At 45.8% G+C, this 20,230-nt stretch overlaps 1 protein-coding gene across 1 annotated transcript; it reads left to right on the top strand.

The window, feature by feature from the left end:
- Positions 1–18,892: 18,892 nt before the first annotated feature.
- LOC120390852 (39S ribosomal protein L22, mitochondrial-like) lies at positions 18,893–19,708 on the top strand. The gene is given in 1 exon segment (XM_039513780.1): positions 18,893–19,708. A coding segment is annotated over 1 exon segment (432 nt). The 5' UTR covers positions 18,893–19,146; the 3' UTR covers positions 19,579–19,708.
- Positions 19,709–20,230: the final 522 nt, after the last annotated feature.

Here is a 20,230-nt window from a genome sequence, read left to right as displayed (position 1 = left end):
GCACCTTAGAAATTGCCCAAAGTTATTACCTATTAGAAAAAATAGATTTTTTTATAAGTAATGCTTACATTGCCAAAAGCCATAAGAAGCTTTGTGCTGGGAGTCATCTCCATCCCCACAATCTCACCACAATTAGTTGTGAGAACCTTCTTCTCTTATCTTGCCAGAGGGGACAGTCTTCCTGTATCCCTATCCCTGGCCACCCCTTCATCTTATTTCAATAGTCAGCTGTGTGCATCTTGCCAGTCTACTTCCTCTCCTCTCCTTCTCTCTACTTTAAAGGACTGATGGAGAAGATAGTTTGGCTGTGGTTAAATAAGGGGAAGGAACTTCCTCAGCCAGGTGCTGTCTGTCTGTGTCCTAAGCCTGTCTTGATAAATACTGATCTGCTGCAATCCTATTTGTTTTTCCTTTAATTAATTTAGTTAAACTTGTTTATCCAAAGGGGTAACCAACAAATCTTTCCCAGACAGTAAAATGGTTGGGATGGACCCTTCATAGTGCTGAGTGAAAATTATATGTTTCTAAAGAACTCTTAAATGTGATTAGGGATTTATCAAAAGCCCACTGACATCAATGACTGAGTCTTTCCTTAAATGCTCTTTGGATCGGGCCTTAGCTGTGGAACCCCTTAGCAAACAAAAGAACCTATACATATTTTCCATCTCTTCTAAGAAGGTGCACACATGTCAGCAATGCCAGATCCCTCTGGGTGAAGGACAGCAGAATGTTGGAGCTGACATTGCCCCATGCGGATTTCAGAACAGTAAAACCTTGGCTATTTTGCTGATAAAGCGTATGATATCTGAGCTCTTAATTTACATTTACGTGTGGAGTTTAATCAGCGGGTTCTTTAGCAGTTTGTACAGGTACACATAGGTGCCAACTTCCTCCCTTTCCCGTGGGTGCTCGACCTGCCCCCTCCCTCTGCCCCTGGCCCCACCCCCACTCCACCCTTTCCATGAGGCCCCGCCCCCATTCCAACCCCTTCCCCAAAGTCCCCACCCCATCTCAACCCCTCCCTGCTCCTATTCCAACTCCATCCCCAAATTCCCACGCAGGCCCAGCCTCTTCCCTGCCTCCTCCCCTGAGCACGCCACGTTACAGCTCCTCTCCTTCCCTCCTGGAGCATGCTAATGCTGCCAAACAGTTGTTTGGCGGCGGCCGGGCAGGAAACACTGGGCAGTAGGCAGAGAAGCAGGGATGCAGCACGCTCAGGGGAGGAGGAAGAGGTGGGGTGGGAGTGAGGGGAGTTTGGCTGCCAGTGGGTGCAGAGCACCCACTAATTTTTCCCTGTGGGTGCTTCAGCCCCAGAGCACCCCTGGAGTCAGCGCCTATGCGGATACATTTCACTTTGTTGTCAGTCTAATCAAGTAGATATCGTATCGGACTTCATGGTTTTGCCCCACCTGAATTTATAATTTTAGGCCTGATTCCTCAGCCATTGCTTAGGCAAAACTTCCATTGGGTTCCCTGGGAGTTTTGCCTCAGTAATGGTCATAGCAGATTTATACAGAACAGGGTTTCTGGGGTGGAAAAAATTGGGCACTTCTAAAACATGTAAAGAAAGATGGCTTCGTGTGCAAAAGTTTCAAAACACAGTGCAGGGGCACCATTTTGGGGGGCAATGCCCCCCCCCCAAACACCTGAGTTTTGTGCAGGAGCTCTGCTGGCAACACATGTCCTAGCCCCAGACAGAGGGCAGAGGAGGGGGCTGCTCCCAGCTTGTGCCCCTGGGGCAGGGAGTCAGTGTTTTGTTTACAAACAGAGGCAGGCTGATTAAGATAAAAAAGGGCTGGTAATTCAATTTAGGATCTGGAAGTTTTGATGAGCCTGTAAAACAGAAATCCCTCTGCAGGGCCAAGAGGGTTGAAAACAGAATGCAGAGGACTCAAGAAGCCCTCTGAGCCAAGGTTACATTCAGAAAAGAGGGAGCTGTGAGGGGGATAGGTGAAAAGAAGGGGCCAAAACCAGGCGAAGGGATAGCAGTGATATAGAGAAGTTCCCACTCTACCTGTGGTACTTGTGTAGCACCATCACTGTAGTATCTGAGCGCCTCTCACTATCTAACCCATTTCTCCTCTCAGCCCCTCAGTGAGGTAGAGCATTGCTGTTGTCCCCATTGTACAGGTGGGGCACTGAGGCACAGAGAGACTAAAGGCCAGATTTTCAAAGGTATTTAGGCACCTAGTGAGATTTTCAAAAGTGCCTAGAAGGTTAGGTGCTTTGTAAACCCCACTAGATGCCTAGCTGCATCTTTGGGTGCCTAAAATCCTTTGAAACTCTGTCCCTGAGGCACTGGCCTGAAGTCATACAGGAAGTCCATGTGGGAAGTAGAACCCAGGTCTCTCAGGGCTAGCTCCCTATCCACTGGACCAGCCTTTCTCTCTGCTGCAGGCTGCAGAAAAAAACTCTGATAGATGGGAGCAAAACCAAGAAGGCCTGTTCTCTGAGACTCCAGCAAATGGTCCCAAGCAATTGGGAAGGATGTCATGGTTAACAGCATGAAAAGCAGCATAGAGGTCAGGAAGGCTGTTGAAAGAGAGAGAATGAGAGTCAGATGAGAGGAGATCACTTAATCCCTAAGGAATGGCAGGTTCTTCCCCATGCTGGGTTGTAGAGCAATGGCTGCTGTGAAATTTTAACTGAAATCCATTTTGTTTTGTCATTTTTTGTTCTGAGTTTGAGAAAAGGAAGGAATGAGAAAGTGTCATATGAATATCAGATGTGTTTATGCCCAATTCTTAGGGTTTCAGCTGTATCCAGGCCAATTCCAGAACAAAAACAGAAATTGCATCCATAGAGTCAATGATTATTGTCATGATTTTTATTATTCATGATATTGTATTATTGTGTCCCAAGCCTCTGTTTGACAGAAGCTGGGAATGAGTGACAGGGGATGGATCACTTGATGATTACTTGTGCTGTTCATTCCCTCTGAAGCACCTGGCATTGGCCAAGGTTGGAAGACAGGATACTCGGTTGGATGGACCTTTGGTCTGACCAGTATGGCTGTTGTTATGTTCTTATTCCCTGGCACCATCTGTGAGCTCAACACTGTTCAGAATATGCCAGAAAATGTAGTCCCTGAGCCAATGTGTATAAAATGTGTAGCCCAGGATAAGATGGCTCAGATATTTAAGTATGAAATGTATAATTATTGAGCACATGTTAATATCATGAGTTAATATGAATGGGGCATGTGATGGGGTATGCCAGCCCCACACCAGTGGATCAGGGGTTAATCCTTCTCTTTGGGCCAAGAAGGCCCTGCCCCCTTGGCTCGGCTGGGCATGTTCCAGCTGGAACCAGGCTATAAAAGGAAGCAGAGCAGCTCATTCTGGGCTGAGCGCTGGAAAGGAAGGAGGTGTGCTGCTGGCTCCTGTGGAAGGATCACCCGCGCTCCAGGACGTGGAGGCCAACCAGATGGAGACGGCCCACGACCCCCAATCTTGGGATGCCACAGAGGGAGGAGAGACTGTGGGACCCCGAGACAGTAAGCCACAGAGAATCGGGTAGGAAGTGACCCAGGGAAACTTTGCAGGGAGTCGGTTGTAGAACCAGAGACTAGCTCAGCGTGTTTTGTCAGGATCTCCACCGAGCTCGTGGAGAGCAACCCTGCCATTGACCCGGTTGGGACCTGGTTGGGAGGGAGGGCCCAGGTCCCCCTACCCTGGCCGCCACCCACCCTAGAGTGGCATTCCAGATCACCAACCCTATTGACTAGCCGCTAGGCCACACAGCCCTGACTGAAAGGGCAGTTCTATTGACTCAGGCCACTGGGCCACACAGCCCTGACCAAAAGGGCAATTTTATGGATTCTGGCTGCTAGGCCCCACAGCTCTGACCGAAGGGTATTCTATTGCCTCTATCCTATTGACCCTTACCATTAGGCCACCCAGTCCTAAATGAAAGGACAACCCTATTGACTCTGACCATTAGGCCACACTCTCCCAAGGCCAGAGGTGGACATCCAAACTTAGCCATAGGGCCAAAACACCTCTCCACCAAAGAGGATGGGGTGTACCAGCCCCAAAATGAGGCACTAACAGCAATAGAAGTTTTACCTGATTAAGGACTGGAAGACTTGACCCTCCAACAGGCTGCAGAAAAAAACTCTGATAGATGGGAGCAAAACCAAGAAGGCCTGTTCTCTGAGACTCCAGCAAATGGTCCCAAGCAATTGGGAAGGATGTCATGGTTAACAGCATGAAAAGCAGCATAGAGGTCAGGAAGGCTGTTGAAAGAGAGAGAATGAGAGTCAGATGAGAGGAGATCACTTAATCCCTAAGGAATGGCAGGTTCTTCCCCATGCTGGGTTGTAGAGCAATGGCTGCTGTGAAATTTTAACTGAAATCCATTTTGTTTTGTCATTTTTTGTTCTGAGTTTGAGAAAAGGAAGGAATGAGAAAGTGTCATATGAATATCAGATGTGTTTATGCCCAATTCTTAGGGTTTCAGCTGTATCCAGGCCAATTCCAGAACAAAAACAGAAATTGCATCCATAGAGTCAATGATTATTGTCATGATTTTTATTATTCATGATATTGTATTATTGTGTCCCAAGCCTCTGTTTGACAGAAGCTGGGAATGAGTGACAGGGGATGGATCACTTGATGATTACTTGTGCTGTTCATTCCCTCTGAAGCACCTGGCATTGGCCAAGGTTGGAAGACAGGATACTGGGTTGGATGGAGCTTTGGTCTGACCAGTATGGCTGTTGTTATGTTCTTATTCCCTGGCACCATCTGTGAGCTCAACACTGTTCAGAATATTCCAGAAAATGTAGTCCCTGAGCCAATGTGTATAAAATGTGTAGCCCAGGATAAGATGGCTCAGATATGTAAGTATGAAATGTATAATTATTGAGCACATGTTAATATCATGAGTTAATATGAATGGGGCATGTGATGGGGTATGCCAGCCCCACACCAGTGGATCAGGGGTTAAACCTTCTCTTTGGGCCGAGAAGGCCCTGCCCCCTTGGCTCGGCTGGGCATGTTCCAGCTGGAACCAGGCTATAAAAGGAAGCAGAGCAGCTCATTCTGGGCTGAGCGCTGGAAAGGAAGGAGGTGTGCTGCTGGCTCCTGTGGAAGGATCACCCGCGCTCCAGGACGTGGAGGCCAACCAGATGGAGACGGCCCACGACCCCCAATCTTGGGATGCCACAGAGGGAGGAGAGACTGTGGGACCCCGAGACAGTAAGCCACAGAGAATCGGGTAGGAAGTGACCCAGGGAAACTTTGCAGGGAGTCGGTTGTAGAACCAGAGACTAGCTCAGCGTGTTTTGTCAGGATCTCCACCGAGCTCGTGGAGAGCAACCCTGCCATTGACCCGGTTGGGACCTGGTTGGGAGGGAGGGCCCAGGTCCCCCTACCCTGGCCGCCACCCACCCTAGAGTGGCATTCCAGATCACCAACCCTATTGACTAGCCGCTAGGCCACACATCCCTGACTGAAAGGGCAGTTCTATTGACTCAGGCCACTGGGCCACACAGCCCTGACCAAAAGGGCAATTTTATGGATTCTGGCTGCTAGGCCCCACAGCTGTGACCGAAGGGTATTCTATTGCCTCTATCCTATTGACCCTTACCGTTAGGCCACCCAGCCTTAAATGAAAGGATAACCCTATTGACTCTGACCATTAGGCCACACTCTCCCAAGGCCAGAGGTGGACATCCAAACTTAGCCATAGGGCCAAAACACCCCTCCACCAAAGAGGATGGGGTGTACCAGCCCCAAAATGAGGCACTAACAGCAATAGAAGTTTTACCTGATTAAGGACTGGAAGACTTGACCCTCCAACTTTTTTTTCAAGAGGAAGAGCTGCCCAAAGCTCCTGTGCCTCTTTATTTTCCTTTCCTGCTTGCAGTGGCCCTGATATACTTCAGAAGACTCAACTTTTTCTCAGCTTTTAAATGTGGACTTTTCTTAGTGTTTGGTTTTAAATATTCTCCTGTGAGAAATGCCACTCAGTCACTGTATTATTGTTCGTAAGAGCCTTCCAGAAAGTTACAAGCCTTTAAACAGAAGTGAAACTTGTTGCCAGCTCTCATGATTTTGTAATGAGTCTCATGATAATTATTGTTTTCCTTATAGTCCCAGCTCCTGGAGTCAAGTGGATATGTGATGATTTCAGCCTTTATTCTTAAAGAGAAAGTGTGTTTCTAGCCCTTGTGGCTGTGGAGAAAGCTTTGCAATGTGACCCCAGTACACCCTAAAGGCTCAAAAATCAGAAGGCAAATAAACACCAAATCTATTATTTTTACATAATCTCATGATTTTTGGTGAGCCTGACTCATGATTTTTGAACATTTGGGGTTGGCAATACTGTGAAAGTAACTTGGAAGTGTCAGTTTCACTCCTGTTTAAAGGCAGTTTCTAGTCTATTATCTGTAGTATGGTAACACCCCTAGAGCCATAGGTAGGTGCCGTGTAAACTCAGGGGGACATGCCCTAATAGGCTGTTTCCAAAAGTTAAATGATCTGTTCTAAGCCTGATGAACTGCAAAGAGTAAGTAGCCTCCATGATAGAAAGTAATCTAGATTTTTCTACAGTTGTTTTGTTGTATTCAAGAGTAAGACTATACTTTACCTAACCAGTGTCCCTTAAGTGACATGACACAAGATGTCAGAGCATGTTAGTATTAGAGCTGAAGGGGTCTAATCTTTATTTCATTTTCTTTCTTTATATAGGAATTAGATACAGGGCTCCTGTGAGCTAGTTGCTAAGTTACCGTCTGCAAAAAAACTAGAGTTTTCAAGTGCCTAAGTAGCCCTTGGAATCACGGTTAAAGTTGCCCCTCCTACCAAAATCTGAAATGGTGCCCCTGCAAAAGAGGATCCTTAACTATGGAATTTGTTCCTTCTTACAGTTCATCAGTGCCTGAATTTTTAGGGGGAAAGGGTGAGATTTGTACACTCTGGCTTTCTGTTTTCTTAACATGGGCCTGCAGATGGGCATGTGTTTGTGTGCTTGTGTCAATCATTGAATGAACACAGTAGAAGAAGAAGTGGGTTGGTTTGTGCCAGTTGGTGGCTCCACATATTTGTAACAAACCCAGATACAGGGGCGGCTCTAGACATTTCGCTGCTCCAAGCAGGGCGGCATGCCGCAGGGGGGCGCTCTGCCGGTCGCCTAGAGGGCGGCAGGCGGTTCCGGTGGACCTCCTGCAGGCGTGCCTGCGGAGGGTCCGTTGGTCCTGTGGGACCCTCCGCAGTCACGCCTGCGGGAGGTCCACCAGAGCTGCGGGACCAGCGGACCCTCCACAGTCACGCCTGCGGGAGGTCCACTGGAGCCGCCTGCCGCCCTCCCGGCGACCGGCAGAGTGCTCCCCATGGCATGCCGCCCCTTGGCTTGGCATGCTGGGGCCTGGAGCCGCCCCTGCCCAGATACCATGATGATGAGCACAATAGCCCTTCACAGCAGAGACCCATCTTTTCCATTATTCCATAATCTGCCTTGTACACTTTTGTTTCATAATAATTTCATTCTGATTTAGCTCACTGCTGAGATTCTAAAACTAATGTCTAATTAATATATTGATTACTCTTTTCCCTGGGTGAGTTTTAGTTATACATTTTAGAAGGGTCAGTCCCAATTTTTCAGCAAAATTTTGACCACTCACCCACTCTCTCTCTCTCAAAGAAATTTTCCCAGTCCAATGTATTTCAGTATTGTTGAAAGATGTGGCCCTACTTCTTTCCCAAATGTCCCTGTTCATAGCTGCCAAATGTTGGCAGGCACCTACGACTTGATGTATGCAGGTAAAATGACACCTGTATCACCTTACCTGTGACCTTCTGAGGCATTCGATCAATAGCATTTTTTTGAATGCAATCTAGGTGTTTGCATTAAAATAAAAGTTCCAGTGCCTTCACCCTGTAACCTAAATTCCCCTCCAAGATGAATAATACAAAAATTACTAAGTGAATACTTTCTTTTCTGTTGGAAGTTCTGATGTGCACATTCAGTTCACTGACAGCCCATTCGGGGCAATTTGTCTGCATGTAAAATTTTGTCCACAAAAGACATTACATGTTGTCACCCTGTGCTCAGTGATAGTAACATGTCTGGTGACTTGTGTACTCCCAGTAAGTCACATGACACGTGTGCAGTGAGAAGTTTTGAGAATGTAGTCTATACTCTTTGTTGTTCTGAGAACTGTTCTTTGATTACATTAGTGCAGTGTTATCGTCAGTAAAGTGATTTGCCCATTTCAAAGCTCAGGCCAAAACCCAATCAGAACTACAACTGCACTGTTTACAAAAGATAACCCTTTATTTGTTTTAAACAGACTTGCTGAGCACTGTGAGAATGTAGGGGAAGCATCAATCACTGTGAACTTATCGCTAGTATCAGTTCTGGCTTCTGTTGTACAAAAGTGCATGCCAACAAACCCACTGCCAGTACCAGAAGCACAGGGCATGAATTAGCCACACCTGATTCTGGCCCCCCCCCTTAAATAATATGAATGTGCAATTTTTATAGGATATCTGCAAGAAGAGGATCCTAAGAGGCCATGGGGAAGGCTCAGAGGTCATGGTCCTCATGTAATGCATGTAAGCTCCCTGGTCCAGAAATGGTTGATAGAATAATCTGCATATATCTATTAATAGCAATAGATTGGATACAGGCACATGTTGATATTGGTTATACAATGTTTATGCACACTTTTGGGGGGTTGTGGGAAAGCTATTTTCCCCACACCTTAGTCCAGGATATGTTGTCAGTAAGGTGTGCAAAGATTTTGCCATGTGTCTGCTACTTATATTTGGTGAAACATCGGGTCCATCCAGGCTTCCCAGATTTTGAGGGACATCACACTTACTGACATTCCCACTGTTTCTTGCCCCAGCATGTTAAATATCTACTTACTTGTTCCAAAGTCCTGATTATGAATCTGGAGAGGCTCTTTCTCGGGTATTATTGATGTATCTGTGCTTGTGTCAAACTTTTATCCAAAAGCTTTTCATTTTTCACTTCCTCACTAAGGTATAAAATTAGATTGTCTAGTTCCTTTTCTTTTCTACCAACATTTGGAGGAAACATGCAAACATCAGTGACTATCCTTAAGTCCTACATTTAGAAAATACTGCACATTTTATAAAGCTATGTTGGGTTTCCTGAAAATACCTTGAAGCAGCCAGGCACAATGAATACTGTGCCATACATAAAACGGCCAAAGACTTTTCAAGTAGTGCAATTACGTCACTTGTTTTAAGAAGTCTGCAGATGGTTGATGGTTAGAAAACTTCTAATTTCCAGCCTGAATTTGTTCATGGCCAGTTTATATACATTTGTCCAGCCCATCCCAGCTCCTTGTTTCCCAGTGTCCCCCACTAGTTTCTGGTCTTCTTGTGCATTCAGTTCCAGTCTCCCCCTTCTTCCAGACAACTGGATTCCAGTCCCCCTCCCCCCCCCCCGCCCAGTTTCCCTTATCATTCCTACTCCCCTCAGGCTCCTCTTCTTCCCAGCTTCCCCATTCAGCCAGGCCCAGCCTCCTGTCCCAGCCTCCCCACCCAAATTGCCTCCACATCTCCCTGTCCCAGTCTCCCATCACCTCCAGTGTCCTTGTCCAACCAGTCTGAGTCTCCCATGCCTCCTCTACCCCATCTGAGCTGTTGATTTACCATACATGCCTTTTCCAACAGTAGCTACAGGGTATATGGTGTGAATAATGAGTACCTGAGCCTTCTGAGGGAAATACAACCTAGATGGAGCTACTATAAGGTGGGTGCATAACTGATTGGAAAACCATCCCCCGAGAGTAGTTATCAGTGGTTCACAGTCATGCTGGAAGGGCATATCGAGTGGGGTTCCACCGGGATCAGTTCTGGGTCTGGTTCTGTTCAATATCTTCATCAATGATTTAGATAATGGCATAGAGAGTACACTTATAAAGTTTGTGGATGATACCAAGCTGGGAGGGGTTGCAAGTGCTTTGGAGGATAGGATTATAATTCAAAATGATCTGGACAAACTGGAGAAATGGTCTGAAGTAAATAGGATGAAAGTCAATAAGGACAAATGCAAAGTACTCCACTTGGGAAGGAACAATCAGTTGCATACATACAAATGGGAAATGACTGCCTAGGAAGGAGTACTGCGGAAAGGGATCTGGGGGTCATAGTGTATCACAAGCTAAATATGAGTGAACAATGTAACACTGCTGCAAAAAAAGGCAAACATCATTCTGCGATGTATTAGCAGGAGTGTTATAAGCAAGACATGAGAAGTAATTCTTCCGCTCTACTCTGTGCTGATTAGGCCTCAACTGGAGTATTGTGTCCAGTTCTGGATGCTACATTTCAGGAAAGATGTGGACAAACTGGAGAAAGTCAGAAAAGAGCAACAAAAATGATTAAAGGTCTAGAAAACATGAACTATGAGGGAAGATTGAAAAAATTGTCTTTGTTTAGTCTGGAGAAGAGAAGACTGAGAGGGGGACATGATAACATAAAAAACTGTTACAAGGAGGAGGGAGAAAAATTGTTCTCCTTAACCTCTGAGGATAGGACAAGAAGCAATGGGCTTAAATTGCAGCAAGGGCGATTCAGGTTGGACATTAGGAAAATCTTCCTAACTGTCAGGGTGGTTAAGCACTGGAATAAATTGCCTAGGGAGGTTGTGAAATCTCCATCTCTGGAGATTTTTAAGAGCAAGTTAGACAAAAACCTCTCAGGGATGGTCTTGATAACACTTAGTCCTGCCACAAATGCAAGGGAGTTCTGGTGACTCATGGGCTGAGGGAGAATTCTATTTTGTTCTGGCTCTTATAGTGTGCTGCTCACTGTGGTGGCTGACAGGGGCAGCTCTAGGCACCAGCACGCCAAGCGCGTGCCTGGGGTGGCAAGCCACGGGGGGCTTCGGCGGCATGCCTGCAGAGGATCTGTTGGTCCCGCGGCTTCGGCAGACCTCCCGCAGGCATGCTGCCGAATCCGCGGAACTGGGGACCTCCCGCAGGCAAGCTGCCGAAGCCAGCCTGCCTGCCATGCTTGGGGCGGCAAAATACCTAGAGCCGCCCCTGGTGGCTGAGCAGTGACTGAGATTTGTGCCCAGAGAGCACAGAGGACTGAATCCTCCATTCCTCCCTCAGGCAGAGCTACACAGCATGGAATGGGAAGTTTCCCTGAGGAACTAGTGCAGGAATGGGTTCCTGAAACTCGCTAGCATCCTGCCTTGGAAAATGGCTAAGACTTGATGCTTCAGAGGAAAGTGACACCCCCCACAATCCCCTCCCCACCCAGTACTGCAATTCTATACTATGGAGATTGAAAGAAGATTTCTAGTACTGGTGAAAGGTACCTGATTGACAAACCAGGTGATTGGAGTCCTTTATGCACAGAAGAGATATAGCTTTCCCACACTGAGCTCCCACTGCATCTCAGCCATGACCTGGTGGGACCATCTCTAGTGTTGGCTCAGTCTCTATGCACCTTCAGACGTTGGCCTCTATGAGACTATCATCATAGATGCCATTTATGGTGGGGATTTGCATGATGTCCACTAGAAGATGCATTGAACCACCAGGCCACTGAAGAGGCAGGTGATGGTAATGACTTACAGTCATTATAAAAGAGAATAAGCCAAAATAATTTTTGTGCACATCTGAAATAAGCTGTGGCTACACTCCTATTCCCATCACATGTTTGCATACACTGTCATTGTCAAAGCAAATGATTAAGTGTTTCTCAAATGCGTCCACCGTGGCTGCATGCGTCCACAAGGGGCTTTTCTTATGGTAACAGTGGGCAGTGATGGGAGAGTGCGGGGGTGCAAATCAACAGACCCTCTTTCAGGGCTGCAAAGAGTCCTGTGGCACCTTATAGACTAACAGATGTTTTGGAGCATGAGCTTTCGTGGGTGAGTACCCACTTCGTCGGATGTATTCACCCACGAAAGCTCATGCTCCAATACATCTGTTAGTCTATAAGGTGCCACAGGACTCTTTGCTGCTTTTACAGATCCAGACTAACACGGCTACCCCTCTGATACTCTTCCAGGGCTGTTAGTAGTGGTCGGGCCCTCCCTCCTCTGGAGACACACAAACTGGAGGAGCAGGCAGCCCGTGAGTTCCTCACCTTCCTGGGAGCCATGGAGTTGCGCTTCAGCCCTTGGGTGGTGGGTAGCAGGCTCTAGCCATGGGGCTTCAGGCTCTGTACCCTGGCTACATGGTGGCAGGCTCTGGCCTTGAGCTCACTGTCCTCATCACCCTGGCCTCTGCTGCCTCCCCCACTCCACCATCGCCACTGGTCCCCATTGCCTCCCTCCCCATCCAGGGCTTAATTTGCCCCCAGGCTTGCTGGGACTGAGTAAATCTGCTGTGAAAAGTGATATTTGTATGTTTGTTAATATCACTTTTCACAGCAGACTTAGTAGCTAGCAAATTGTAAAAAAAAAAAAGAGAAAAAGAAAAAAGGACAAGAATGTGCAAAGCACCTTATTTGTGTTTCTATTCTGTTTAGGTCCAGTAAAGAATAGAGACAAATGTGTACATTATTTTTAATATTGAGTCTGCAAAAAAAAATCCACCCTAAATATATTACAATGATTTGGGCATGTGTATGTGCATATGTATTTTCCTAAAGTTAATTAAGGATTTTAGGGGAAATTGTCAGAGTGGCCACTAGCAAGAGTTGCTGGCTTCACTCTGAGGCTTCCAGAAAATTTCATAGAATATCAGGGGGTCATCTAATCTAACCCCCTGCTCAAAGCAGGACCTATCCCCAATTAAATCATCCAGCAGATTTTTGCCCCATATCCCTAAATGACCCCCTCAAGGATTGAATTCACAACCTTGGGTTTAGCAAACCAATGCTCAAACCACTGAGCTATCCCTCTCCCCCAGAATATGGCCTTTGACAGGTGAGAAACTCAAGGGAGGAGTAGAAGATGGCTGTTCGGCATCAGAACAAATCACAGAGATACTTTACCAACTGTACAAGTCTGGTTAATACAAAAACAACAGGAAACAATCTGAGAGGCTGCAAGACTGTTTTCACTTCCTTATAATTGTACGTTGCACAAGTCTCTCAGTCTAAGGTCACAGTTGTATTTAAAATAGGAAAACCAGGAAAACCAGTTCTGAACAGAATACTGTTTTTTGTCCGTCATGCTTGCTGCAGGTTTGAAAATTAACACATGACAGTTCAGGCAGAATCATTGTGCATGGTGGGGATCCAAGGGCTCAAATTGATTCTCCTGAAATGGAAGTGGGAGAAGTGAGCCTCTTTAGACTATGGTCAGTTTATTCATGTGGTTTGCCAGAAACTTCCTGAGGTCCAGAGCGCTGTGCAATACTGGTCTCTTTCATCTGGCAAAATCAAGTTATAAAATTTGGCAGAGAACATCTGAACAGGAATCAGATGGGTTGTACAAATTCCATATTGGGCCAGGCCAGGCCAGGAACGGGCTAATAGTCTGTCCTGGAGACAGCACATGAGAGGAAAGATGTTCCAATGATTAGGTCACTAGTTTAGGACTTGGGAGGCTGGGTTCAATTCTCTAATTCTCACAGCTGCAAGCCTTGCGACTTCCCATCTGTAAAATAGGAATAATAGCACTGCCCCACCTTACAGAGGTATTGTGAGAATAAATACATTAAAGATTGTGAGGGATACTATGGTGATGCCATATAAGTATACAAAATAGCTAGAAACAGGCTTTAACTTGCAACACTGTCTAGAAGTGTCAGGCCTGGAGGGAGGCAGCTGCAGTTAATAATCCAGAGAGTACAAGATATAAATGGGAGGCGATAGGCCTCAGCAATAGCTAGTCTGATCAGTGGACTACATACTAAAGAGTAGTGGGGGCCCTGAGGCTAGGGAGGTAAGTGCTCCCTTGGGGAAATGGGAAACTGTTGGGGTTTTTCCCAGTTAGTTAAAGAAACTTTCCTTGAAGGGAAAGGGCAGGCCTTTATTTGGACTAGATTGTTTTCCCTCTGGAATGGACCCCAACTCAGGCAAGGGAACTCCAATTGTTTTGACAAGCCCATCTGGTGTGTCCTTTGTGACTCCATCTGTGGCCCACTAGCACTCTACTGGTCTGATACAGGCATTGGGGGTCGGGGGCGATAGTCTTGTGGCTACATTACATGACTCAGGGTGTGTCCACACTGCCCCACAGTTCAGACTGTGGGGGTGTGAATAGCCTGGTGTACCAAAGTGCTGCACTTTAACTCCCCTGGGTACTGCAGGTGCAAACTAATATGCTGCTACTTTGTATGAATGCAGTCCTGTTTGAAGCGGACTACATTATTGCAAACGAGGAACCTTTCAGTTTGCACCAACAGCATCCATACGGGGGAGTTACAGTGCAGCACTTTGGTCAGGTGTGCACACTGCTATTCACACCCCCATCGTCCAAACTCCCAAGGAGCGTACATATAGCCTAAGAGTAATGAAAAACTGGGTCTTGGTCCTATTTCTGCTATGGTCTTTCTGTGTGATCTTGGACAAATCACTTAATTGCTCTGTATCAGTTTTCCCATCTCTAAAATAGAATATGTTATTTACCCACCTTGGGAGGTGGCTGTGAGGCTGAATTCAACCATAGTTGGAAAACTCTTTGAGAAGGAAAGATGACCTGGATAGAAAGCACTATAAAAGTGATAGACTATTATTGTAAGCTGTTCTCTTCTGCCTTGCTTTCAATGCAATGGAAGACTGCAGTCAGTCCTCAAGAAGGGAAGATGTGGCATAGAAGAAGTCTGACACCATTATTTTGCTCGGTTGAGCATTCCCAGAAGAATTAGAAGTGCCTGCTCAAGTCTGATCATCAAAGAAGAGCTTTTGTAAAATGTTAAGGTGCATCAGTCTCTGGTACTGCAGTAACTCCTCTAGAAGACTCTCATGGGTTAAGAAAAGAGAGAAAATGCTTCTGATTGATGGTCTGATCTGACTCTATTAAAGATGTCACTTATACAAGTCCTTCAATTGTTTTTCTGCTGACTAAGGTTCCTGGTAAGCTGGGTAGATTGCCCCTTCAGCACTGACCCATGGGGTCATGCTTTTGAAAAGCTGGCATTTCAGTGGTATGTCAGCACATCGAAGAGCAGCCCTGTACTCCACAGAACTGCAGAGAGCCAGCAGTATAACCGTTAAGAAAAAAAAATAAAAGAAGAAAATGTTCCTCTAAAAATTACACCTCTTCCTGCCAAGTACCCTAACACTTTGAATGTCTGAAGTGGCTTTTATCTGAGAATATCAAGTTACTATACAAACATTGATTAATACACGATGCTGCTCAACTGAGTGATCCTGTCTGAATTGCTGCCATTCTACTAAGGTACAAAAAGTCTTTCTTCCTGGTCAGGCGCAGTGTAAACCCACAAGCGGCTTGCACAACATTAACAAGGACAAGATCTTCCCCCAGATAGACGCCTACAGTTTCCATTAAAATCAGTGGGAGTTGTTCGTAAGTTTTTTTAGCACAAAATCTGGCTCATGCTTGTCTTTTTTTAGTCTGTTTGTACAGTACCTAGTGCAGCAGGTTCCTGGCCCATGACTCAGGCTTCCAGGAGCTATTGCAATAGACAATTACTAATCTGTCCTAAAATGTGCCTCCTTTAATCTATTACAACCCCTCTCCCACATTGCAATCTGTCTCCTGATATGTACTAAGTAAGAACACAAGCAAACTAGCCACCTATCAGAGTGGCTATGTAACTAGCAACACATATTGTGATCTGTTAATACAAAGAGAAAAAAAACAGTATTCAAATATAATTATCTGTCTTTTTATATTGTTTCCATCACTGTTGAATCTGAAACACTTTCTCCATGTTCATAATCTCACTAACTTTCCTCCTGTTTTAAAACCAGCCCAATTATGTTATTCTGTTACAGAGGCAGTCTCCCAAAAAGGAGTGGTACAAACATGGGGTGGTGTATGCCAGTTGTTTAACCATATTAGTACCAACTGATATTGTTTAAGGAACAAAAGAAATAAGGAGGAGAGGAGGAAGGATACATCTTCCTTGTTCCAGGAAATTCTCTGCTTTTTGGCAACCTGATATGATCTAATTCAGGGTCTCAGATATAATGGAATGTTCATGTTATCCTGGACTCTTCAAAGTATTTTTTTTCTCAAGCATTGTTCATTTCAGAGTCAGAACTCAGCAAAAGCAAACCATCTGTTATACAATGCACAGTAATATCATCACTTATTGATGACTGAACCTTTTGTTGACAGGCTCTCAACTACTGAGCTCTAAATGGATACATGCCAGTGAGGAAGAAAAATGAGAATGGGTTGCAGAAAAGAATTTCCTCCTCATCTCCCTTCAAAGCTATCTGTCTGCCCCAATATAGTTTTTTTTATCTCCACCTTAGGAGGTGAAGGCTGATGCATCTTGTTCTAGCAGAAGGGAATGAATATCATCCAAAGGCTATTTAGGTCAATGCAGAGGGTCTCCATTTAGTTCACTGGACTGGGAATCAGGCACACAGGAAATACTTATTTTGTTCCATGAAGCTTGTAGGTTGTGCAATAGAAAGTAAATCAGTAGCAAGACTAAGTCTTTTCCAACCCAACAAATGATTTGACAAGAAACTTAATGAAGCAGCCACTGTGACTCTGACTTATTGTTTAAGCCAAGTTAATCAGACCCTGAAATTTGTGAAGAAGTCAGAATGCTCATCTTGTATGGATTTTAAAAGTGGTGCTCAAGAGCATCCTGGCACTAGCATGTTACCTGGAATATAATTAAATTGATTCAATCCTAACTCAATTCTTTCTCAGCTGGCTGCCCATTTCACACAGGGCCTCCCTTGACAATGCATTAACCTGGTGCCATTATCAGTGTCCTGATGTCCTCATGATTTATTAAAGCAATACCACTGCATGAGTAAGTTGCAATGAGAAATCATTACTCAGAGGATAGCTTTCTAAGGAAAAGGGTCCAGGAGCTGATTCATTTATATTGATCTGTTCCAGAATGGCAGTTCCAATGGTCCATCTACCTGCTACCCTGTTTTGGATTGTGGCCAATGATAGATGCATAAAAAGAGAATGTAAAATGCTGTAAATGTGCCTAACTGTGTAATACCATGCACTGGGAAAAAGCTTCTTCACCTTACCTTAAGGTATGAGAAGATCCCAATGGTTTTCACAAGAAAAGCAGGGCTGGTCTGTAGAAGCGGGTGAAAGGGCTTGTTTGGTTGGTTGCAGCGGGGGAGGTTGGAGGGGAGACTGCCAGCTGCTGAGTTACCCACCCCACTTCTTGTAGCATGGAGGTAATTCTTGGCATTCTTAACGTCTTAGTCTGAATAGAATCAATAGTCCGGTATGGCGTTCTAGAGTTCTGTGCTGCTGCAGGGCCCATCTTTTGGATGAGACCTAGAATGGGGGTACTGACCACTTGTAGCCATTACAAATCCCATGGTAATGTCCATAAGGGAAAGGGTGTTCATCATGATGTCTTGGCCAAATTCCAGATCAGGTAATTTTTTAAATTGTCCATGCAAATCCCCACTCCCCAGTTTCAAATTAATATTGTATTCATCACTTCCTGTCCTAAATGGTTGAAAAGCACTGCAGTGCACTGTTAAACTTCTACTGTATTCCACACCAAACGTTACTACATTCCAGTGGCCAGTGATAGAAATCTGTAGATTTCCCACTTGCTTCACAAGGGTGTTATTAAACTTAATAGTTAAACAGAGCTTCAAGATCCTCATATGGAAGAGGCAATGGAAGTTCAGAGCACTAGCCTGATTGATAGCCCTGGAGTTTTAATCCTAATGAGCATAGCTGCAGATAAATCCTTTGTTTCATACACTGATACTTGCAATAGGCCAGATCCTAACCTGGACCACCTTCACATGCAGCAGCCCAGAAATTCCCAGCGTGAAGCAGCACTCCAGCTACATCCAGTCTTATCCCCTACTGCAGGGTTTAGCAAAGGGTGGCTGGATCGATCTGTCCCACCCAGGGATTTCCCCAGTCACTGGTTTTAAATACGTCTTGGATCACCAGCACAGTGCAAAGCAGCCTAAAGCATAAAGGCTCCCTTCATACAAAGCTAAGCCCCACAGCAGTAGTGTTCTTCTGACAAATGTTGGGTAGGGAAATTTTAAAAACTCCACAATACATTAAGTCCATCAGATCCATAAGATTAGCTGCCCTACAATTGTTATCCGGCTTTGATGTGTTAATGACTGTTACTCTCGTTGATTGTTCTCTAGATTTGTATGCTTGTCTTCTTGCATTTATGCAATGGAGTCTTCTGTGTATAAAAAAAGTTAATGATCACTGATGGGTCAACTACAGCACCAAGTGTCATTTCCTGTTGTCTAGAAGTGCCTGGAAATAGATGACATCCTTCTAGCATTAGTAACATTATGGCAGTGCCAAGAGGCCCCAGCTGACAGCCAGGGGCGGCTCTAGACAGTAGGCTGCCCCAAGCAACGCGGAGCGCTGCGCCGCCCTTCCGCGGTCCCGCGGCGGGTCCCCTCTTCCCGCGGCTCCGGTTGAGCTCCCGCCGGTATGCCTGCGTCAGGTCCACCGGAGCCAGGGAGGAGCGGACCTGCCGCAGTCATGCCTGCGGGAGCTCAACCGGAGCCGCGGGAAGAGGGGACCCGCCGCAGTCATGCCTGCGGCAGGTCCGCTCGTCCCGGGCTCCGGTGGACCTGCCGCAGTCATACCTGCGGCAGGTCCACCGGAGCCAAATGCTGCCCCCTGGGAAAGGGCCGCCCCACGCGCCTGCTTGGCGCGCTGGTGTCTAGAGCCGCCCCTGCTGACAGCAGGGCCCCATTGTACTAGGCAATGTGCAAACCAATAGTAGTTCCTGTCCCTGAGAGCCTACCCAGAGACAAAGAGTGGGAGGAGAAGCAGGGGCCTAGGGGTGAAAATGTTCTAGCCTGAACCTATGGTTAAGTCTGGAGACAGAGGTTTGTATAACTGCCTGGGAGAAGATGGCGGTGCTGGTGGTGAGCGGAGCTGGGGCCGCCTGAGCGCGGAACCTTCTCAGCTGGGCCCGGCTGGAGAGGTTACTAGCGTCTTGCAGTATTTCTCTTCTGTCAAATATCCAAACAAGAACGTATCTGCAGAATGCTGGGAGATGGGAGAAGAAGAACAGAATAGTTTACCCTCCACAGCTGCCAGGAGAGCCTCGAAGACCAGCAATTATGAACAAACAGGAAAATGAAGGAAATATTCCACTGTCGAAGGGACATAAAATATAGTAAGGATAAGATGTGGTATTTGGCAAAACTGGTAAAAGGAATGTCAATTGATCAGGCTCTTGTTCAGCTGGAATTCAATGACAAGAAGGGGGCAAAGGTGATCAAAGAGGTTCTTCTGGAAGCTCAAGAAATGGCAGTGAGAAAACACAATGTAGAATTCAAATCAAATGTATACATAGCTGACTCCTTTTCTGGAAAAGGTCACTATCTGAAACGGATTTGCTACCATGGCTGAGGCATGTTTGGCATCATGGAGAAAGTCAAATGCCATTACTTTGTGAAGCTGGTAGAAGGCCCACCTCCCCCTCCAGAAGCACCAAAGACTGGATTTGACCAAGCTAAGGAATATGTGCAGCAGCTCCGAAACAGAACCATTATTCATACACTATGACACACTAATCCAGCTGTATATATATTTTCTTCATAGTTTGAAAATGTGTAAATAAAAATAAGATTGTAAGACAAAAAAAAAAGAATGCTAGTTTCTAATGGTTTTGACTGGCTGTCATGATCTCTACCCCTCCCTGCGATAGTCACCTTCTGTGTGCTAAATAAACATTGCCCATTTTGTTAAGGAAATCTGAGTACAATTCTTTGTTGCACAATGGAACCAATAAAAGGTCAGCCAAAACAAAGCTGTGGAAAACGAGGCAAGCAGCTGAAGCAGAGCAACTCTACTCACGGCAGGCGTGATTTTTAAAATCATAGACATTATTTTTATATCAAAGGACACACAAAAAGTTATGTGTCATCAGATGCTTACTGACTCTAAGAAGAAGATTTGACCTCCTTTTAAAACTGTGTGAACTCAAGAGTTTTCATTTTTGTTCCTGTTCTTTATTGGGAATGAAAGGCTGAAGGTGGGATGCTGAGAGCGTTAGCCAGCCAGTTCCTGTGTTCTAGTGCAGTCAGGGGAGTCTCCCTCTAGAAGCTGGAAGAGAGAGGGTTAACAGTCTTCCTCTCCGAGTAGAACAAAGGCCACTCACTTCAGTGCAAGGAATCAAGAAACTTGTCCAGGTGGGATGTATGGGATCACCCCAGCT

The sequence above is a fragment of the Mauremys reevesii genome, linkage group 1 (genome assembly GCF_016161935.1).
Source record: "Mauremys reevesii isolate NIE-2019 linkage group 1, ASM1616193v1, whole genome shotgun sequence".
Taxonomy (NCBI): Eukaryota; Metazoa; Chordata; order Testudines; family Geoemydidae; genus Mauremys; species Mauremys reevesii.
The sequence above is the reverse complement of the archived record's forward strand: the minus strand, read 5'-3'. Positions and strand labels throughout refer to the sequence as shown.